Here is a 23,624-nt window from a genome sequence, read left to right as displayed (position 1 = left end):
GAGGTGGGGAATGAGTTGCCTATTTGGGTTCAGAAAGCAGGTGATTAAGACTCCACTTGGTTTCCAGAACCGGTAAAGCTGGCAGGTCTAGAACAAGGCCTAGGAGTGGAAAGGTCTAGTGGTATTTAGTAGCTGTAATAGTCAATCTGCCTTAAGTACAATAGATTTGCAGTTGTGTCTGGGAGCAGAACTAAAACCTTTGTAGAAAGCTTCTTGGCTAGGGTGATGCCATTTGAAGATAGTGGATTACACTGATTTTGTTAGTGCTTTGGCATTGCGCCTATACTACCAATTTGGGTTAGGCAGCACCAGTGTTGCAGACAGCAAAGATGTATAAGCTTGATTTAAAACAGGACCCTACAGCCCACCCTTATAGTCCAAGCCCTCTGTCAGTATATCCTACACCCTAAACCTGGGCCCAATTGTATTGATGAGAGATTCAAACTGATCTAGAAATCTTCACAGAAACAACTGTGCCACAGGACAGGGGCTTAAATGGAGTTGGGGCTGGGGTTTGGGCCATGGTAGGGAGGTGGGAGGTCTAGCAGTGCCTCTGGGTGGAAGGGGTTCTGTGGAGCGGTGGGCAGGGACGTGTGGGCAGGACGGACTGATGGATTGCCAGTCACAGGACTAGCAGGATGGAGTCAGGGAGATGCAATTTTGGTAAGAGAAATTTTTGAATGGCAGATTGGTCCACTTTCTGTGAACACAGAGGACTGGGGAAGGTGGATGCAGATGTGGAAGACAGGCTGTTTCGGGGGTATATGGATCTCTAGGGAGCGGAAGGGAGCGATAATGTGTGAGAAGGGAAGCCCTTTTGAACATATGGAAAGTACTCACTCACAATACCTAGCAGGAAAATAACCTGTAACATCCATGTGGCAAATTAATCTCTACAAATTTTTACTCTATTTTATGAGACTTGTTATGCTCAGGGAGGCTGAGGAAGAGAATTCAGTGATGTGTTGTGGTCAGCATGGATGAGGGTGCCAAGCTGAGCAGGACTGTTGGGCAGGTGAGGGAGACATAAAAATCTGTCACCCTAAAAAAAAGGCACACTTGGCTGGTCCTTTTAGCCAGGCTACTTCTGAACACCCATCTGTGTTTGCAACTTGGCAGTAGAGGTGCTTGGATTTTGTCTGCGCACTGGCATTGAGTTGTGGCAGGCAATTCCAGTGTTGCTGAGGAGACTTTGTAATCTGTGGGCTGGTTGGGAAACCTTGAGTTCATTACTGAGGGAGTTAGTGTCGATGGTATGTGCTGCGAGTCCAGTCCACTACTGACAGACCAGTAATGCTGTGGGCAGAAAGAACACCTCAGGCTTACCATACGTGTTTGCTAAGGGAAGCTGGAAGATCAGCTACTGAAGATGGTCTATTCTTGCTTAAAGCTGTTCCAGACCACATACATGTATTTCTCATCAGTAATGATGAGAAATAATAATAAAATACCAATTAAAATAATAATAAGCCCTTGCTTATTTAAATACTTACTATACTCTGTTGATATTGAATTCTGTCATTGCATACTGTACCAATAACATTGGTGTGTTGCTTTGGGCCAGCTGCAAAGGTGTGGACCAGTGTTGGTGTCGGTGGTGTATCTGCAGGTGGCAGTCCCACCTTCCTGCTCTGCCAGGTACTATTTCCTGCCTTGGGAAGTACGATGAGTGTATTCTATTTGTTGGTCACTAGTAAGCAACAGACCATAGTTAAGTGGTTTAATTGCAAAGAATTCAGGCAGATCTTTATCTGTAGCTGCAGCAGGAACTTGAGTAATACTGTTCTCCAGCTTAACTGGTGGAACAGTGGGTTCTGCTGCAAATATTTGTGTAGAGATTTAACTTCACTTTCTACATGTATCAAGGCAAATAAGCTCAAATGCTCCCCTATTAAAGGAAAATGTCTTTGATTTCTGTTTGTTTATCTGCATAATTTTCATGGCTCTGTGTTGGTGCTCTTGGGCACATTTTTGAAGACAACTGCCTCTTGCTGAAGGTGATCATGCTGTGGTGTTTTGGAAACTTACAGGACAAAGTATGTTTTGACAGTAGCTCAGTGCAAAGCGTTCCAAGATGGGAGGCTTGTTAAGGTGAGGAGTTGGCACTGAATGACAGACTTGTATAAACATCTGAGATCAAGCAGAACATTTCCATTTAATTGTGATCTCCAAAATGACTTTGGTCAGTACAACTGCTTAAACATATCAACATAAGGCTCAAGATTTTCATTACAATAAAGCATTCACATGAAAACACTTTAAGCAGCATAACATGCTTTGTATTTGACAAAACATCCTCCAAATATTTGTACAGAATTATTTTGATAAACAGTGTTTCTGGAACAAGATCTAACCCTTACAACATAAAACACAAAATTCCTTTTTGTCAGTGGTTAACAGCTGGTTTTGATGATGTGTTTGCCATTAAAAATCTAGGAACAAATGATTTTCAAGGGGTTCAAGACCAGGATATGGTTCTATGTAACCTATACTTTTAAATGATTCTGCTTCCATGGTTTTGTACATTTATTTGATGGAGTATCAGATTATACAGTCATAAAATTCTATTTACTATTTAAAGTAAAATGATAAATGTTATGAAAAAATGCCTTTATTACATCAGTGATGCTTTAACTAAAGTGAATATTAAGACTATTAACCAGGGGTTGAAAGTTTTAGGCCCTGATATTGAAAGCACTTCTATATGTCCTTAACTTTATATGTAAGGAGTCTCCCTGGCAGCAGAGGGACTACTCTGATGGGCGAAGTTGAGTGCGTGCCTAAGTGTGTGCAGACTGTGGGCCAAAGTACTCGGAGAGGCGCAGATGTGTTATACAGAGAAACATTCTCAGCACATAAATAAAATCTGGCTTTTCAGTATGTACATGTACTGGAAAGGAATACTCTTAACTGAAAGGATGTGTTTTCTTTTTCTCTCTTAATAGCGTACATATTCCCATTTCACTCAGAAAGTGCTTATGTATTCTCAGCTAGAGAATTACCTCATCAGCTGTGAATCTAGCATGGACAACAAATCCAAACCAAGAAGGTCTTATCAGCAGGAAATACTGGGGGAAGAGAAGGCTGGCAATTGTTTCTATATACCTTGTATTAATAAAAAACCTTCTCATAGAGAAGAATAGACTTTTAAATATTTTCAATCCTGATACATATGCAACGGTAAAAATTCACATTTTCATGCTTTAGTGAGACACTTTAAAATCCTGCCCCAGGCAGCTCTCAGGATAGCTGTGTCCAGTTCCTAGCAGCTGCCTCACATTCAGCTCTAGTACCAGAAGCTTAAACTCTTGATAGCTGAGCAACCATGGGGAGAGAAAACACAGTTCTACCAGATTTGGAAAGGGAAAGAAAGAAAAAAGAAAGTGATGGGTCTTTCTATTTCCAGAGGCCCAGTAGCTCTCCTGTGTCCCAGAACCAGACAAGGCAGTTCACGTTTCCAGTCCCACTAGACCTGCCCTGTACCAGTTCTGATGGCAGGGCCCAAGTGCAGCGCCTGTTCCACACAGTCCTCAGTAGTCTAAAAGAAACGTACCCATCACATGGCAAGAGAAAAATAGCCCTTTGGAGCACAGCTGAACCCTTCTCCCCTCGAACAGGCAGAACACCTATCTATTGCACCAGTTTTTCCAATGTACCAGGAAGTATCCCCAGGGTCGATGCCTTTCACGGCTATCTATATACACTTTTCTGATAAATTCAATGTCTCTGTAGGGAAGGTGACCTGCAGCGGGCTGCCCTTGGATGTAGAGCTGGCCCCGCCACCAGACCTGATCTCATTCACCAGGAAGACGCTCTCGGAATCCTGTCCCTGGGAAGAGTCCGAGGTTTCCGAGCTGCGCAGTGTCCTTACCGACATGGTATCAGGCTGAGCCAAGCTGGCACTGGGGCCTGGAAGCGGCACGCGACTCCCAGCGCTGCTTTCGCTTAACTCCGGAGGGTAGAGCAGCGTTTGTGAGGTGCTGCTGATCTCCCTCAGCTCACGCGAGATGAAGGAGGGTGACTGACTTGACATAGCAGAGGAGGTCCTGCGGCCATCCACGCAGTTGAAATTGCCCCCTGAGTGCTGTCTCCGAGCCCCTCCAATGCGGCAGAAGAGGCATTTGATCTTCTCGATGGCTTTGCTGAGCACAGTCTTGCGGAGGAGGATGTAGACCCACGGGTCCAAAATGGGGTTCACCGAGGCAATGCGGATGGCTTGCAGGTCAGGGTTTTGCCTCACATCCCTCACTGATTCCGGCTGGTACAGCTGGTTCACAAAGACACGGACCTGCCCACGGAGATGGGGGAAGAGAAAGACACGATTATACAATTACGTCAGTAAATCAAAGTTTACATTTCAAAGCAGAGATCAAGATTCGCTACCGCAAGCTACGACAAGAGAAGAGGCTGGCAAAGCTGTGAGTTTACTTCTGGAAATAGCAAAAAAATCAGAGAGATCAATCTGCTGTAAATTGGCCGCCTTTGTTGTAGATAGGAAAGGAATGGCTCTTTCTCTCTCCTTCCCCTCATAATTAATCCTTGAACCTCCAACTTCTGACTGATGTTTTTAAAAATTCCTTTTTCTTGATAGAACCCAGCAGCAAAGTTGTAGAGCTGTATCCTGCTTCCTTGGTATACCTTGAGTCCTACGCTATCTGCAAAGAGATATCTGACTGAGGAGACCTGGACAATCGGTTCCTCTAGCAAAGGTCTAATAATTGTTTGGTTAGAAACAAACTGAAACACAGATTACAATCTTAAGTGCACTAGACTCTGGAAACAAGTCCAGAGCTGTCAACTCCCAAATTTAGAAATGCCTCTTGATGGCACCTGTCCTTATTGGAATTGTTTGTATACCCTCAACTGTTTGCTTGCTGCAGCATGGTTTGGAAAAAAGAAATGTTAAAAAAAAAAAAAGGGGGGGGGGGAAGGAAAGGTCCCCCAGCTAGTAGAAGAATTTTAATAGGTCAAGATGATGAGATGATTGCAGCATGGGAGTGCACTGCTCTCCTACACGAGCTAGCATTTTGATTCTATTTACAAAAGCAAAAAACTACTGACGAAGTGGTCAAGAATTTAAGACATTGAAGCTGCTGCATGAAGTCACTATTTAATTAGCAATTTTAGTTTATCATGCACAAAATTTAAGACTAAAGGATGCTGTCTTCTACGCAGACATGTCTTCTTCAGCTTCTTCCTTGGAATCCAAGAAAAAAAAAATAGTTACCTAGTCCCTCTCCTGGTTTAGAAGCCACTTTTGTAAATGCTACTGTGAGTAAGGTGCTGTCCAATTCTTTGATATCAATTGATATCTTTCCAGCATCGCTAAGGAGGATGGCATCATGTAAGTTTGTCATGCTGATCAGTCTCAAATAGCTGTTCTCCATTTCAGCAAGACCTACACAGTCTCCAATTACAGGAAGACCTAGGAAAGCCACCAAAAAGAATTGGTAATTGAAGATGCTGTTTTCTTACCTTAAGGTAAGTCAAAATAAATCCCTTAATGATCTTCTTATCTGATACAGTAAAAATCTAGTAGCAAAATTATGGGGTTTCAAAAATCTTATCCTTGACTCCTGAAAAAAATCAAGTCTTGCCTAGCAAGGAGGTTACAGACAAGGAGGCAAACAAGCACTTAAATAAAGGAGCCAAACTAGAACAGTCCTCTTAAGTCATTTTTATTAGAAGTTCTGCATGTGAAGCCATCCAAGTCTGGTGAAAAACTTCACAATTCTGTTTCAAGAAATTTTCCTGCAGCAGGGCAATGTGCTGGCTTTCAGCTTGTCAGAATTCAGAGATGGAGTGTGCTCCAAAGCTATCAATGACGTGCGTTTAAAATAATGCAGAGTCCCTCTTCAGAAGTCCTATGCATATAGGTTCTCTCAAACAGACTGTCAAATCGATGATTGCCCATATTTTCTTTCTCAGTACTTTTCTCTAGGTTTATGGATAACAAAACTTGCCCAGGGAATTCAAAATATGGGAAAATCTTGAATTTATACAGCAGTATAATGATCTGAGTTTTATTCTCTGTTACTTTCCTCATGATTTCTAATGCTGCAGATGCCTTTTTGACAACGGATTTATTGCCTTATTTTTCTGTTATGCCAAAAATGCAATTCAGGTACTTCAAAGAGTATTCCTCTGCATATTGAACTTATTTTTATGGGTTTTTCTTGTATTAAGCTTTACTCGCTTCAAATTTTTTCCATTATTTATTTTGTATTAGCCTCCTACCTGATGTCCATCTCTACAACGTTCCACGTATCACTGGCTGAGAGGAGACCAGCCCCTCCAGAGGCCAAAATTTTTCAATACCTACGGTTTGGCTGGTAATGATTCCCTAACAAACGCCCTGAATTAATACCTCCCGCCATTTGCTGGGGGCGGGGGGGGCGCGCAGGGAAGCCGGTCTCCCCTCTGACTCGAGGACCCCTTTCCCGAGCGGACCGCTAGGTGGCACGGAAGGCCCACGGTCACAGCCTGTCCCGTGTCCCGTGTCCCCCGCCCGGCCGTCCCACGGTCACAGCGTGTCCGGTGTCCCCCCCCCCCACGCAGCAGCTCCGCCACCTGCCCCACGCCGAGGGCCAGCCGCCGCAGCCCGGCAGAGGCCGGCGCAGGGAAACTCCGCGGGTGGGGAGAAGTTCTGAGAGTCCGAACTTCCACCAGCCCGTGGAAGTAAAGCTGCTATCAGCCACGCGCGGGCGGGCACTGAATCGGGAGTGCGGCAGTCGGGATTCCCGGACCTGGAAAGCTGGAAAAGAAGCTGATGCAGACGTTGCCTGGCATCGGCTGAAATACCGTTCTTGAAATACCTACTTGACCGCTCGTGTGAGATTTTTTCCCCCTCCAAAGTGATAAGAGGTCAAGTGTTTAAATATACGAAGGTCAAATGTATAAGTACGCTAAGGTCAAATATATAAACACACAAAGGTCAAATTTCCCCGGGGGGATTTAACCTGTGCCGTAACAACCGTTCTTTCCATATGCTCCTTGTCTTTTTCTGTACTGAGATTTCCTTGTGCACGGGAATACAACCTGAAAGTGTGTAAATGCTGGTCTCTGTATTTGACCGGTTGATCACTGGACAGGGACATGCCCTCGGAGCCAGGAGTTCAAAGGACAGTGTTGAGGGAGTGGAGGCCGCCTAGCAGCTCCTACAACTAAATGCAGTCATTACCGGGAAGATTAGAAGTGTGACAGGCGGGGGTATTTGCTGATCAACTAATCCAGATCACAGAACCAGAAGGCACACTTTGAAGATAGCTGAAGAAGTACACAGTCCAACTCCGGAGACCTGACTTTTTTTTTTTTTTTTTTTTTTAACTTGGAGCTATTGTTACACGTCAGTGATTTAATAGTGGGATTGTTCTTTTGATAAGCAGCCTATGAAATTGAGGTACCTATTTCACCTTTCTCTGTCTACCTGGCAGACTTCATAAAAAGACAAAAATGTCTTTAAGTGCTGACTCTGTAGCTGAAAAGGACAATCAGTAATTGCACAGTGCAGCTTGCTCTTTGTTATCTCTGTATGCTTTATTATTTCCTTTCGACAGAATGCAGCTCGTATAGGTGAAAGATCCATAACATGGACCTATTTAGTGGGAACTTTGGACCGTACAAAACTGTTTCCACTTCCCAGAAAGGTCCCATGTCTTTTATTAGAAGCCCCCCAGAATGTCAAATGCATTTATCAACTCAGACCTATTGCTGGGATTACATCTTAATCACAATAACGTAAAAATTAATCAGTGTGGGAATGTCAGTATTATAATTTCTTCACATACTGGTGAAACAGCATTCACTAATGTATCATCTACAAGAACAGCACAAGATGTATGTATCCTGTTTTGGCTACAAGTCTACTGCTGTAGGAGGCAGCATGAAAAAGGATATCGCCTTGCATGTTCTAAGTAAGTCCCGCATAAGTGGAATCCACTATTAAATTAGCTAACCTGATGCTTGAATTTGTGCAATTTGAAATCCTAATTAAAGAAAGAAGCAAACTAGAACAATTCAAATCTCAAAAGAACTAGTTTTGTATGTTAGCTTTGTAGCTGTAGAATTCAGGCAACATACCTTAGAAGTACTAACAGTTTGTTTGCAATTGTGTCAAAAAGCACACAGCTCCTAGGTATGCTGAGTTTATGCTCAAGTGATAGGTACTTGGAGGATCTGAGTCCTGTGTGCTGTTTGCTGCTTTTCCTTTTTACTAACTACAGATGCAAATCATGATTTCTAATCCTATGAAGTACAATAAAGTGACTTGTATAGTTACAGTCTCACTGGTAATTGTCTTCATAGCTTCTACCTGCCCTCAAAATCTCCCCACATACTGATAGGATAAATTTAAAAACCGTACAGTAGTAAGCAGGAACAAGTTTTTCAGCTCTACAAGCCAATAACCTTTGCCTTTCAAGGGCTTGGTGTCTGCTTGGTGTCTACTCCATTGCTCAGAAATCATGTCTGCCACCTTGCTGTTGGCTGCGGACAGCCGCTGATATTTAAAGACAAAGTCGAAACCAACCAAGGCAAAAGAAAATCCAAACTTCTAGATCAATTAAACATTAAGTTAGAAAATCCTGATTATTTCACGCAATCGACCGGATGTACACCCTGAAACATTATATTTTATTTTCCACTTAACCATAATTTAACAACAATGTTCAGTGGTCAGGATCAGAAAAAGATCACGCGCTTAAAAATCTTAAGAGTACCTGACAGGCTGCTGGAGTAAATTACAGACTTTGAGTAGTGTGTGCCTATTTACTCTTGTAAGAGTTAGGGTTTTTTTTAAAGACCGGATAATAATGTCTACTCTATTCTTGACAAAATCCCTCCTGATATAACTTATTCCCTACTTTTAACTCTATCCAATTCTATTTTCTAAAAACTCACAGTATTTTAAAAGATGTGATAACCAGTGTGGAGTGCAGACAAGAGACAGCACACAGTTTATGCATTTTCCTTATTTCATTTTTAAACTATTGTCAGATTCTTCTTTGTGTCTTTCACGTCACTTTCTGCATACTGACAACTCATCAGGTTATATCAAAAGTTTCCTTTCACTAATATTTTTCATTCAACTTTTCCTTCCTTGATAAATTTGATCAGCCTTCAGTTCTGTCAAGTTCATTCAGCGTTTTGCACAATCCCCCAAAATTTTGTTACAGCACTTGTTGTCACTGTAAAATTTTGCTGATTTTATTAATAAATCATTAAGACACTAAATAACCCTACTTGTAAACTGAGTCCTAGAGCATTGCATTATTAAAAACTGCTGTTCACTGTGGCTCAGCTTGCTGTTCTTTAACCACTATTTAAATCAAGGCAAGCCTTTGCTTATTATTTCAGGGCTATTTAATATTTTAAGACTTGAAAATTTTTTGTCAAACCCTAATAAAAGTAGCCAGCTGGATCTCTGTCTGCTATTTTATTATGTTGTGAAAGTGTTCATTCTAAAATTTTAGAGGTTTCTGTCTCTCTTTCAGAAGTTGCTTTGCTTTGACCGAAGTGATGGTTTATTCAGCTGAAATCATCAGTAGGAAGTCAGCTCATCAGAAAACTTCAGTCACAAAGCACCCTCTGAGCCTGCTTTGTGCACCTGAATCATGTTGCTGCCGCCACCACTTTACCACTTGCATGACCTGGGTGACTGCCAGGTTGTCCTGTTATAGATGAGCCTCTTGCTCGGTAAGAGCTCCCTAAAGCTCCTACAAGTCATGAAAAGGTGCATCTACGCGAGTTATTTGCTTATCTCTGCTAGTGGCTCTTTCTAGGGCTTTGTAGCATAAAGGTGTCACTTCTCTGAGTTTGTATCTCAGTTCTTAACCTCAGTCTCTGTACGCAACCAAAGGGCTTAATACAGCGGCATACACAGCAGTACATCATGGCACAAAGCAGCATATATGGCTATAGCTTATTCCCGCAGGGGGGAGGCAAATGACTTACAAAAGCTACTTAACAATGAAGGAACTTAACCACACAGGACACTGTGATGATGTGTACATATGTGGTTGTGTTTGTTTTTTTTTAAAAAGAAAGCTTCTTTTTTTTTCTTAGTCATCCATCTAAGTGAAATGACAGTCTCTTACCTCATTTTAGATACAGAAAACATGTGCTGCTTTAGCAGGGAAAAGCTAACTTATATGAACACTCCCAAGGTAACACTGTGCCTTTGTCAAGGTCTGAGAGAGCTACACAACTTCATCAGCTGCACCTTCACATACCTTCTGCCATATACAAGTTTTTCACTAGCTACTGTTTAAATAGTAAACGTTTTGCCCCACCCAGGTTCATGAATTTTAACTGTCAACAATCCAGTTCCCTTTCTGGTAACCTCTCCCTCTTGATTCTTCCCTTTTTTTGTTTTTTTTGTTAATATTCTGTAAAAGACTGCCTAGCTCCAAATGGATATGAACAATTTCATTTTGCATTTTACAGTCAGACTTCTCAGCCTTCCTCCAGCTGCTCCTCCACGGGATAAGGTTTGGCTTTTTTCTGAGACTGCTGAAGTCCATCAGCTGATAACCTGTATCACATTACGACACTGTATTTAATTCCCAGAACTCATTCTCTGCATTTACCAGCATCTCTTTTGAAAACGCAATATTGTTCTTTTGTGAAGTAGCTGTTATAATACTAGATTAATCAAATTAAGTCCTGTCAACCCACGGTACTGTCGGGGTTTTGGCCACCCCATGACCTGATGCCTCCCGGTGCAGCAAGTCAGCTTATCCCTGTGGTTTCTGCAGCTGGACTGCAGGGCAGGTTGTGCGCGGTTCCTCCATCTAACGCACGTGCACCTCCGGTAGACACCCTGTGTGCAGCTCAGACAGCACCTCTCGACTTCCTTCAGATGTCAAGCAACGCACCGTGCTCGGCCACGCTACAACGCAACGCAAAGTGACAACGCTGAAGGACGGGTGACGGCCTTCGGCGACAGCCGGGGCGCTGGCGCTCCAGCACAGCCACACTTCGCTGGCTTCTGTTTATGTTAGTAATGTGGCAAAACTGGCCCGACTCTTGCGATTCCAGCTCCTCCGAAACAGGGGGACGGACTCGCTGACCTCTCGAGTCCTGTTCACATGTACTTCTCTAAACTTCCTTACCATGGTATACATGATTTGTTTCACATCCCCAGCTGGCCAGCTGTATTTCACACACATTGTAGCCCCTCTATGACAGAGGGAGGACCCTACTGACAGCAAACCCCCTTAAAACAATCCTTCTAAAAACACCTTCTGTCTGACAACCACTGCTTGGCTCCCTACGCTGTATTTTGGAAGGTGGCAAGTAAGGCAAGCCAGATATTTGTTTAATGTCTCTGAGCCAGAAGAGGAGAGAAGTTCGCCAAGCTTTGTTATGGTGGGTGGCAAGCAAGAACTGAGCCTCCAGCTGGTGAGGATTTTTGTCTTCCTTGGAGATAAGGTGGAGGAATAGAAATAAGTGGATCCTGCATGTTCGATTTAATGACACTAATTGTATCAGCCATTTCAGAAAATTAGCAAATGGTTAGTGGTAATTTTGTTTGACATTTTGGTATGATGTCTAGGTTTATGTGGGCCAGATTCCTCCAACTCTCATTTAACTGAGCATTACACCGACGGGTGGTTCCACCGAGTTTACTCCTCCCACAGCGGGGAGCTGCTGGAGGGACGTCTGTGTGGGATCTACCCCAGATAAGGTGGCTGAATCCCTCAGGAGGGGAAGCTCGGTTCAGGTTTTGGGTGTGAAGCACTGTGCGTGTTGCTGGTGCCAACACAACAGACCTCTGTCCCCCTTCCGCACATTAAGGACTGCTGTACCCTTCAGCAACAGTGTGCACATTTTTAAAACACAATAAACATCCAGAAATGCAGGCCAGACCCAAACCTCACTCATCACAAATTAATTTTGGAAGGGAACTTTGAAGTGCTTTTAGCTCTCATTAAGATTTTTGCTGTGTGGATTCCAGTTGAACAGTGGAAAAATGATTAAGAATTTTTGGCGCTGTATTTTAAGCAATCAAAGGAGCTGAGGACTTGGGATAAGTGTGTTTCTTTTCTTGCAAATATAAATCAACACAACCTTCTCTGACCATGCATGTATGCTGACAGCCTTGAAGTTATTATAACAGTTTGCAGCACCAGCTAAATAGGAGTCTGTCCTACAAGCACAGACTAGGAGGAGAAAAGGCTCAGCGGTGCGGATGATGGAAAAGAAGAAGGGTTGCACAACGTTACTCACCACCAGAGGAATGGAGCAGATGACCACCACCAGGGAAGTGGCAATGAGCAGAATAACCATCTGGATCTCTGCTCCAGCCATCCGACGGAAGCTCCGGCGTCTGCGAAAGTCAGATAAACGGCTGGAGGTGGTGTCTGTCCCCAAGGACGTGCGTCGCATGAACTGGCGATGCATGCGAATGAGGGCCACGCACACCAGGATGTTGCAGATGACCGTGACCATGATTAGGAAGGAGCTGAAGCCGGCGTACATGTAGGAATATGCCGCATGGGTGGCCTTCTTTGCTCGCCAGTCTATGAAACACCAAGTGTAAGGGTACTGCAAGGTAGATCTGCCGAGCCCCATGCTGGGGAGCGCGCAGAACAGCACGTTGGAAGCGTAGATGGCAAAGAGCGTGAGCCCTGCCAGCTTCTTGTCTACGTAATGGTTGTAGAAATAGGCATGGTTGATGGCCAGGTACCTCTCTATAGACATGGCACAGATAATGCTGAGGCCAGAGAGTCCAAAGAAGAGGAGGATGAAGGAGCTGTACTCACACAGCGCCGGTCCTCCTGGCCAGCGGTTCTGCAGGTAAGTGGCAATAGTGACCGGACTCACCAGGCAGGTCCCCAAGAGATCGGTGACTGCCAGCCCGCAGACCAGGGTGTAGAAAGTGGTCTCCTTCTGCTCCTTCCTGGACTTGCAGAGCACCACGATGGCTATGAGGTTGCCCACCACGCCGAAGATGAACATGACGGTGGGGATGGTGGGGGGCTTCCCACCCTCGGCCCCGCTGGCGGTCCCGTTGGCAGAGCCGTTCGCAGGTGGCATGATGGTGGGGTCGAAGGACATGGTGCCCACGCTGCCGCCGGGGAGTCGAGCGGAGGAAGGCAAGAGCGGGTCCGAAACGAAAGGCAGGGTAAAGGCGGGGAGGGTGTAGTCTAGCGTGAAAATAAAAATGCAAATGAGAGAGAAGGGGGGGGGGGGAAGTGGTGTGTTTTAGTTAAAAAAAGAAAAAAAAAAAGTCCCAAAAAGGAGCCGAAGCAGGGTGCCGCCCGGCAGCGACCGACTGCAGCCGGGGGAGCCGAGGCTGCCTCCTCCCGCCGCTGCTCTCCCCGCGCAGACCGCAAGGCTCCGCCGCCCAGCCCGGAGGGGAATCGGGGCGGCCCGAGCGCGGAGCGGAGCCGAGCCGAGCGGAGCCGAGCGGAGCCGAGCCGGCTCACCGCCTCTCGCACCGACGGCGGGGAGGGCTCGGCGCAGCGCTGGGGCGGCCCTGGGCGGGCGGGCGGCGGCTCCAGGTGCCGCCGGGGGTGGCGCGGGAAGGTGCCGGAGCGCGGTGGCGGCCGCCGCTCATCCCCTCCCGCCGGCCGGCGCGGTGCGGTGCCTTGCGGGGCGCGGGCGCCGTCTAGCTCCCCGCGGCGCTCCCGCCGAGTTTCGCCGCGGAGGGCGGAGGCGGCGAGGGCAGCTCCCGCCGCTCCTCCCCGCCCTCTCGCCCCATTGGCCGCGCCGGGGAGGGCAGGTTGCGCGGGGCCGGGCGCGGGCACCTCCGCCCGGGGCTGCCGGCGGAGGGAGGCGGGCGGCCGTTGGTGGCGGCGGGGGCGGTGTGTGTGTGTGAGGAGGCGGCGGGGGGGCGGCCTGTGTGTGTGTGTGTGTGAGGAGGAGGCGGCGGCGGGCAGCGGGCACCTGCCCGCGCGGAGCCCGCTCGGCCGCCCCCTCGCACCCCGGCCGAGGGTCCCGCTGTGCCCCCTCGGCCCGTCCGCCCCTCGGTTGTAACGGATGGGAGCGAGGGCTCCTCCCGCCTTCCCCCCCCGCCGGGCCGCGCTGCCGGACGGGCGCCCCGACCGAGGGAGCCGCGTTTACCGAGGAGCTGGCCTGGCGCGGGTCAGGGCCGCCACATGCCGGCGCGGAGCCCTGGAGCGGGGACCGGGCCGGGCCGCGGCGGCCTCGTGCAGGGGGTGAGCTGGCGGCGTCCCCGGGGAAGGAAGGGGCTGGTGCCCCGCTGCCTTCGAGGGGCGGCGGGGAGAGACTGCGGCCGGGCCGTTTATCGGGAAGAGAAGCGCAGGTGCAGCGAGGGGATACCGCAGGGCACGGCGGCGGGCCGCGGGCGCTTCTGCGTCTGGCGAGGGCGGCCGGCGTCTCCCGCTGCCGAAGAGCAGACCTCCTGAGGTACCGCCGCCTGGGTCTGGCCGCTGTTAGGGAGGTTACCAAACACAGGAAGGGTGCGAGTACGATCGGGGGAAGCGTTTATCTGTTTGTTTCAAGAAGGCGATCACATACCAGTTGGAAATAGGGTCACACTGGCCGGCAAAACCTCGCCATGATGGCTCAGTCTTCAGCTGGGCTGATGGAGGGACAGCAGTCGCTTTTACGCAATGTTTGTGCGGCAGCGTTCACCCCGGCGGCGGTGGTGGTTGAGTCCCTAGTCCAGAAAGGTCCGCAAAAAACTGCTGCAACAGGTACGCGCACGGGTGTTTCCACTGGAGGGGAAGGTGCCGGTGACCCACCCTAGTGCTGTTGAGTCAGGGATGAAGCTTCACACCGTCAGACTGGATCAGACACCCGGATCCAGCTGGTCTAACCCCCTTTCTTGTACGTTAGGCGACATCAGTTGCTACAAAGGACGCAAAACCCGTGCCTCGAAGCGTGGCATTCATATCCTTACAAGAACCTCTTCTCCGACAGAAAGGCAAAATGTATTCTAAAAGTCTGACCGTTTTTCAGTCTTACTGTCCTCCCCCCTCTCTTTTTATAAGCCTGTGAAAGTGATCCTGTGGACTTGCTAGCATTCGGTAAAGTCACAATAATATCACGGCATACTGACAGCAAAGTACTGACAGAACAAAATACATGAGAGAGGGCGAGTGTGTACTGTGGGAAGGAGAACAAAGAGTTTCAGTTTTCAGTGCTGTATGAACAGACATGAAGAAAAACGCGATTTTTTTATTTGATCAGCTTTTTAGTGTTGTTACCTAACAGCTTTGAAAACTAAAATTTAGTCTTAGAAAAAATAGTTGGTTTTGAAATAAGGCATAAAAAGGAAGAATAGTAGTGGTGGCGGTCTGGTCTACTCAGAGAAAATAAGCAGAACTTTTTTTTTTTTTTAATGTTTTGCTAGTATTGACAGCTCTCAGTCTTTTACAAAATTGGAAAATCATTCTGTCACAAGCACAAAGCCACATGTAGGAGTGGAAGTTGCTCAGTTAAGTTTGCCTGCTTGTCAGAAGCAAATTATAAGCACTTCAAAATGCTTTCAAAAGAAAGCACAGCACAGAGGCTGTTTTTTCTTATCTTTTAAACAATTTTCCAGCTGTTCCAGGAAAACTGACCCAGGTACAGAGCAAGCTCTGAATTCAGGTGGTGTAATTGCACATGCTTTCTCAATAGTCCTTCTTCCCTGCACTGAGACTTTGGTGCTCAGGTGTTTGAGGCCATAATGTGGGATTAAGTTAACACAGGTGCAGCAGTCATTACAAGTATGGGGAAGGAATTACCTTGCTTCCCTGAAGTGGTGCAAAGATTTTTAATTGCTAGGGGCAGAGTAAATGATTTGTGTTTCTTTGTTGCTGCCTTTTTTTCACTTTTTTTCTTATCTGCAGATCCAGTTTCATGAGGTATTTTGACCATCTCGTAAGAAACTGTGGCTTCAGAAGACTCAGTCTATAGCAGAGGGTGCTCACATCCTTCTGTGGGTACGTATACACGTGTATGTATGTGAAGGAGTCAATGCTATTTTTTGTTCTATAAGGTCTGTCTTACAATGGATACGTCTAAAGAACTGATTAAAAATGCAGGGAAGCCAGGAAAATTAATGAAGTAACAAGAAAGGTACAGTTTTGAGTGTGAGGATAGTGAGATCAGTTTTGTGAAATACTGTTAGCTGTTTAATTAGAGAATATGATAGAAATCAGTCACAGAATTGTGGGACGGGTTGTGTGTGAGCTTACTGTATCTACCCATTGTGTAGAACTTTTGGAGTTACTAGAAAAATTCAGTAACTTCTGGGAGTTTCCCTTTGAACTAACGGTTCTGATATCTAGAACATCTAGTCAAGATGAAAAGCATAATCACATGGAAGTGTTAGTCTTCAGAGCAAAGAAGAGACTTAAGTGGAACTGAAAAACTGAAGAAATCCCACTTGCAACATGAGTAGTCATGCTGTCACAGCAGCAATGTTGCACACTGTAGCATTGAGTAACCACCAAAGACCTTCTGTTTGTGCAGAACCCACTTAGGTGAGAAGTCAAAATAGCACAAAGAAAAAGCTTTGGAGCGATAGTTGTATATGGAAAAAAACTCAGTTCATTTAAAAAATACGAGATGGAAAACGTGGACACTGGAAATTATTAGGATAAACTTTTACTTGCCTCAGAGTAAGAAGATTAATACTGAAATACATGAGTCAAATACTATAGCTTGGTTAGTTAAGCTGTATAACTAACTGTGGTCATATTTCTAGCTTGGTGAAAGTTTTAAATTAAAATATTTGACTTTTTTTTTTCTTCCGTGCTGTGGTAAGAGGCTCATATTTATTCAGGATGTCTCAGCTGCCACGTGATATCCCTTATAAAGGTCCTTTAGCCAGCTGATGGTTCCAAAACCTTACCTGCGTTGCTCACAGGCAGCTGGGATACAGACAAATAAACTACACAAAGGTCTCCCTGCTGTATGTAACTGTGATTTTAGCACCAAAATGCCCATGTGGGTATGTAAATTGATGGGTCTTTTCTGGAGGTGCTTCTATGAGCTCCGCTTCCAGAGGAGCTATGTGTTCAGCGGGCAGTAAAAGTGGACATACAGCCAACTTTGGACTGCTCGTAACATGCTGCAGGTCTGAAAAACATTTTGCATGTCAAACTCCCATTAAATATCTGAAGTTCAGTAACATTCTTGACTTACTCAACAGTTTGTCAGCCTTTCTCCTTTGGTGGGAAATTCAGCTATGCAAAAACTGTCTTGTTGCTTTTTTGCTTGATTTTTGTTCAGCTTTGACACAAAGTTTTTCCGGAAAAAGACAACCATTAGACTAAACTCTGTCTGTATGCCAAAATAAAATCATTATTAATAGACAATGGAAATAGACTGAACCAAATGTTACATAATAGTCTTGCTTTAATTAATCATTAGAAAGGAAAAAATATACAAGGAATAAGTTGAAAAAATGTTTAAAAGGAAGTGATGAATTCTGTAATGTAATTTGAATAGAAATAGCATTGTAAGTAGATAAAAATTTTATATTTTAAAGCATATTTTCTTGCCTACATATTTTCATATAAAATCATCACAGATAGTAACAGTATTAAATTTATTTTAGGAGTTCTGGTTATTACTAGTATGACTAGCAATATTACCAGTACTTCTGGCACATTTCCGTTGTACCTGATAACACGTCTTGATGAATGGGGGATTTCCCTGGGCGGGGGATTCCTCTGGGGAGCGAGAGCAGTTGTTGTTCCCACCCACTCCCCGCCGCCCCCGCTCTTCTTGCTGCATGACTGTCTGGGAGAGAACTGCAGACTGCCCCTGCCAGGGGATCTGATGGTGCGCTGGCACACAAGGCACCTCTGCACTCCAGTATCATGCCAAAAAACACAGCTCTGTAATTTACTCCACAGTCATGTGTTCCATATTAGTCAATCATGCTACTGAAGTTTGGGGGTTTTTTTCCTGTTTAAACAATGCTGTTAATCTTTATAGTACACTGAATGACTTTTTCCTCTGTAATAACATTTGTCACTGCAGCAGTACATAGTTCTATTTTAGCAGTTACGAAGTCTGCATTAACAGTTAAAATACTTTTAAGTTATTTTTTTCAACCCATTTCTTTGGAGCAGTGTAGATTAAATTAGCTTCTTCCTCAACTGTTGCTTATACTGGTTTTTCTGTTTTTGTTTTTGTTTTTTTTTTTTTTTAAGTTTGGCAGTTCTTACTTTCGGAGGCCAACAGCATAAAAGGGAAGTTCATAGAAAAGGACTAATAATTAGCCATGAACATATTTTCTTATTTTAGAGCCCTTAAAATAATTTTGGCTATTTCAGGTCTCTGATGAATTACAAGTAGACAGCTAAGTCAGACCTTATGCAGAAAAACATGTTATGAATTAAATTTCTCTTGGGCACAAAGTGTGGCACCTTCACTGAAGTAAACTAGTATCTTTTAAGAACGCACATATGCTGGATTGGTTTTACAGGGAAATTTAGAATATGCTTTATAAATACTAGCAATTGGAAATTTTTGTATTGTTTTAGCTTTCTGCAGTTGGCTGTGTGTGGTCGTTCATTTTGTTGTGTTGAGGTACGGTGGTCAACGGCTGTGGTGGAAGCAGAAACAACCCAGCATTGCACAGGAGGTAGTTATCTGGCAGGTCCCATTCGTGCCTAGCTGTTCTGCAGATTTTCCATGAGAGATCTGAAGACTGAAGACTCTTTCCAAGGATCCTGACTGTAATTCCGTGATGGTATCTGTGTGCCAGAAAGTTCAACGAAGTGGCAGGCTTTCTTCTGTTTCTTTTTTTTTTTTTCTTGAGGTGTGATAATGGGACCTGGGAGTGTGTTAAACAGCCATAGTCTGTAGCTTTGAAGAAAGAACTGAAGCTGTGCATTTCGTTTTGAAAGTTGAAACTTTATCAGGTGTTAAAAGCTGTGTACCAAAGACACCTGTGAGGAAATCAGTGGACCTATGATTTTTGCAGCCAGGTTAACAGTCATGGAAGTGGCTTAACTCATGATACGGTTTTGTAGCATTCCTTTCTTTGTTGTCATACTTGGCTTTGGGGTTTTTTTCAACACCTCCTTGTAAAATAAACTGAAGTTTCTCTGGAAAATATACTACCTCTGTACAAATTGTGTTCTCTGTTTCTGTGCTGGTGAAGCACTCCAAGAAGATTGTCAGTAATTCTGAGGTGAAATGTCTTTTCTGCTGTGAAGGTACCTGGACCATCTTTGGAAAGAGGGCAGAATCCTTTATTCTATGTGCTGAGGCTGTATGCTACCTCTGCAGCATGAAGGCTGGCTTGGGCATGTGATTTGAGGCTAGATGTGAGTTACAATCAGCTGAAAGTTTAATGGAAGTTTTCTTCTTGTACCATCCTGCCCACTATGGGGTTGGGCTTGAAAGCATTTCCAGCTGTCAGGATGGATTAACAATTAGTAGTGCAAAGCAGTGGCTCATTCATTGCCTGGTGGAAGAATTCTCCTAATAAATGCTCAGGCTGGGCTCTTTGGGAAAGTTTTTTCCTTTTTATAAATGCTTGGCACTGCAATTATTCAGAAAGTTTTTGTACGCTATGTAACTACTGTATGTAATCAAATCTCGCATGGGGTGAATTATATCACATTAAGCTTTGAATTCCGAAAGATTCCAGGACCAAGAAAAATAATGCAAACCAACATACTACTGGATATTATCTGTAAATCAGCAGCTTGATTCTTAGAAAAATCTACTTAAGCTCATTGAAAAAAGGCTAATTTTGTGGGAATGATTCATGTATTAGGTGAGTCAGTTATCTTTCACTAAGAGGACACTGGCTGCAAAATCATTGGAATAAACCCCAGCTTTACTAAGCCTGCAGCAAATGACAGACTGTATTTGCAGCTGAATGCTTTTAAGAAGGTCTGCAAGAAATTTTTAAGGAAATGTTTTCTTGCCTGTAAATTCTCTGTTATTCCAGCAGAGGGTAGTTTATCCTCTGGGAAGCTAGGTGTGTGGAAGGAATGATCAGGAAAGGTAACTTAATGATTCCCATTTCCTTTTATTTGAGATAGGGCAATGAAAATTAACTTCAACAGACTGACCTCATCAGATTAACAGATGCTGAAATGTACTGTTAGGCTATGGTATGTTCTTAGGCTGGAATTGGAAAAGGCAGCCAAATTCAATGGTAGTCTCATTTCTGTCCCGCTACTAAGCTAAGAATTACTGCCATTTAGTTATGCTGAGAACAGTTGCATTATCAGCCTGATGCTTAAGAGCTACTTGACTTTCATTTGTCAGCTAGTAAAGCAGATATAACACAAAACGTTTCTTTATGCTGAATGCATAGAATCACTCTCGTTGAAGAATATTCAGCTTGTTTATAATTGCTTAAAAACTCTTTTGAGATCCGAACTGATGCAATTGTGCCTGGTTTTAGCTCTTGACTCTAGGGCAAGGCTATCTTACCAGTGGTAGTGAGACACATGCCACTTAAAGCCTGGTACAAAGTTGGGAGTGGTTCTGCTAGGGGTCTATCACCCTTCTTTCTGACACTGTACCCACTGCTACAGCAGCTGATGTTAAGGAGAATATATGTTTGTGAATTGTCATGATAGTACCAGCCCACATCTGCTCTCTGCTGTACTGATAGTAGTGGTGATTAGGGGGATACTCCTTCTGAGTTCTTGTCTTCTCTGATATTTTATTTTAAATCAGTCATCAGGTAGCAGTCCTGCTGGTAAGCTTCTGTGGCTGTCAGCCCTGAAGTGCAGCAGGAGCTTTTCTGATGTGAGAGCATGAAGGAGTGCAGTGACCACCAAATCTTTGAAGGGCTAACAGAAGTGATGTGTGGATCCACAGCTGTTCTGTTGCCATCGTTCAATGAAGCCCTATTACTCAGAATTTGGTTCCATTCAAAGCAGCAGTTCAGCTCCTCATGGATATCAGCCTTCTTACCTGATTTCTAGAACAAGTAGTTTGGTCCACTGATTGTGGAAGAAAGGGCAGGGTGTGCTCTGAGAGCCCCACAAGGAAGACTAAGTATGGGTCTGTACTTCAGGCTGATTTGGGCCTCTGCAGATCTTGCATTTGGCATGTGACATTTTCAAACCAGCCATTGATAAACCATCTCACTGAACAGTAAATAACAGCAACTAATACTTATCATTTTATTCATCTTAGTCAGAAACCTAATATAAAATATAATACTATGGTGTGTATGTTTATTTTGAACATCTGTATCATTTGCTCTGGTGGAAAAAAAAAAGCAGTACTCCTTTAAGAAATCCATAAATATGGTTAGTATCAATCATGTCCATGGAAATGCCTCCATGGCTAGTTTGATCTTGGTGTTATTATCAGAGTTTTCCTTGTGGTGTATGGGACTTCTTTTTTTTCTTTCTTTCTTGTTTTTTTTTTAAATACATGTCTGAGTCAAGTAGGCCTGTGAGTCAAATCTACCTGTATCCCCCTGTGTTGTAGCCTTTTCCCCCCTCTTCTAGCTTTGAATGTGCTTTCAGAAATGACACATTATTGTTTTCTATTTATTGGAGAAAAACCCAGACTGTATCAGGGATGAATAATGTATCTAAATTCTTTATTTTGGAGCAATACAGTTGTAACCAATTACCTTGATTCCATTTTTAAACCTGTATTCTACATGAGCAAAGGGATACAGAGAAGCTTTTATATGGATCAGTAGAAGATTTGTGTCATGCTCTCCACTGATTATAGAAGCTTAGACAATTAGTCTCTTAAGGCAAGGGCTTTGGTAAGGTATCTTACTAACGTGGGATGATTCCAGGCCTAAGCATGGATCCAAGATTGCTGTTGTCTAAACATCAGACAGACAAAAGAAGGTGGAGGCACCCCAGACAGCTTTTCCAAAGTCACACAAAGGGGTAGTGTGAGAATTGTTACTTGCTGGTCCCTTGCAATTGCAGTTGACTCTGTTCCCTTCTGAAGTGGAAATAGCTTTGCAGGAGACAGACCCATTCATAGCTGATTTAATGTGCTTAGTATACTGTTTTGCTGGTAAGCAGTTTGCATAGGGCTAATGTCTGATTAATTGAGACTGTAAGCTTGTCACAGATGGACAGTGGATGTGTTAGCAATTAATATACTTTAAATAGGCATAAGTAAACTTTGGACCACTTGTTTCTATAATAAACAGTTCACCATTTATTAAAGGTATGTGTTAGCTTAGTAATATTTTTGAGCAGTTTATAAGTGAATCTTCATATATAGATCTGGTATTTATATATCCTGTCCATTATTACAGCATCTGGCTGTGGTAGAGTAGCAGACTGGAACAAAAATTAACTCAATTCTCTTTAGAAATGTAGATAGATAATAGTTCTAAATAATATATAAATTGAATTCCTGATGCTGTTTTCTTCACCAGCTGGAAAGCCTCTCACTGTCGGAAAGGCATTCAGTGTGTTTGACATTAAGGGTGGGGGAATGTTTGTGTAATTATAAATGTTAGACTTGCAAACACGCCTCTTGATTGCAACAGCCTGAACTTCCACATGTCAACAGGAATCGTAACTTTTCATGAGATAAACCTTGGTTTATGTACCTTGGCATTGTTGCTGCTCCTTTCTATATAATTTCAGTATGTATCATGCTAAATTGTAGCTGAATTTTACATGTGTGCACGTTTCAGATGAGACATTTAGATAATGTAAGTGTTCTTGACTAAACATTCAGTTGCTACAGCTACTCTATGCAGCTGTAACAGTTTTGGTACTGTGATGAAAGCTCAAATCGCACTGAGTATGAGTAATTTACCTGTGATCATACAGGCTTGTGATATCTTGTGCAGTGCTGCTGAGCCTAGTAGTAATTTTAGAAGAGTTGTTGGTTGCTGAGGTCTGAACATTTTCAAGGAACTCTACATGATTCTTTCCTAGTTACGTAGCATGGAAAAACTTGAGTGCTCTACAGTGTCTCTACAGTGCTTCATCTGTGGTTTTTATGTTGTTGCTGTGTTTTTTTTAAATTTGGTTTTAGTTAAAATTATTTAAGAACTTGAGGATGGATTTAGGAAGTGGTCTGGCTGCAGTCCTTGTCTAATCTGAGGGAGGAAGAAAAGAAGAAGATTGAAGTTGCCACCATGTCAAGTGAAGGATTGGACTTTAAGACTGTTTTAGTACAGTAAATGAAGTGTCTGTGTGCTTCTCATCCGTTCTTAGATAAACTGACTTTCCACGTCCATGACATGTTGTCTAACCTTGGAAATGATTGGTCAGTTCTCGAAAAATGCTGGCTGAAGGGTGTATTAAGTTTTGCACCAAGTATTTTTGTGCTATGGGAAACTCCTTGAGACATGCTAACAAGAAAGAAAAAGGAAAACAATGCACAGGAGCAGTGTTTCTTGTTGGATGATAATGGCCTGTGGAAATGTCAAAGGTTTATGCCATCTCATTTGTAATTTCTTCCAGCATGTATATCTGTAATATGCTTATTGCCGTAATGCTTCAACCACACCTACCTTAACAGGTGCAAGTACAGCAGTGTTGTGGGACACGCTCTGTGACATCTCAGATCTGGAAGGAATGTGTGTGATGTATCGTTCAGTTCATGGACGTGTATGCCATGTGGAAAGCGTTCCTTCATAATGCCCTGATGCATATTAATTAGACAAGTGAGATATTAATGTGATGTAAATCAAATAGTTTCTTGGAAATGTACTGATTCATATCACAACTGAGAATCTAACCCAG

At 44.0% G+C, this 23,624-nt stretch overlaps 1 protein-coding gene and 1 long non-coding RNA gene across 2 annotated transcripts; one reads left to right on the top strand and one right to left on the bottom strand.

Annotated features, from left to right (window-relative positions):
* Positions 1-2,136: 2,136 nt before the first annotated feature.
* Positions 2,137-13,172, bottom strand: PTGER4 (prostaglandin E receptor 4). Its single transcript, XM_075019451.1, has 2 exons — positions 12,229-13,172; positions 2,137-4,288 (listed from the first exon to the last, which is right to left on the bottom strand). The coding sequence occupies exons 1-2, from the start codon at positions 13,057-13,059 to the stop codon at positions 3,695-3,697; spliced, it is 1,425 nt and encodes a 474-aa protein (XP_074875552.1). The 5' UTR covers positions 13,060-13,172; the 3' UTR covers positions 2,137-3,694.
* Positions 13,173-13,861: 689 nt separating this feature from the next.
* On the top strand, positions 13,862-19,021 carry LOC142026439 (uncharacterized). Its single transcript, XR_012648812.1, has 3 exons — positions 13,862-14,162; positions 15,804-15,896; positions 18,453-19,021. It is a non-coding gene; the product is annotated as an uncharacterized LOC142026439 (long non-coding RNA).
* The last annotated feature ends 4,603 nt before the right edge of the window (positions 19,022-23,624 follow it).

The sequence above is a fragment of the Buteo buteo genome, chromosome Z (genome assembly GCF_964188355.1).
Source record: "Buteo buteo chromosome Z, bButBut1.hap1.1, whole genome shotgun sequence".
NCBI lineage: Eukaryota > Metazoa > Chordata > Aves > Accipitriformes > Accipitridae > Buteo > Buteo buteo.
The sequence above is the reverse complement of the archived record's forward strand: the minus strand, read 5'-3'. Positions and strand labels throughout refer to the sequence as shown.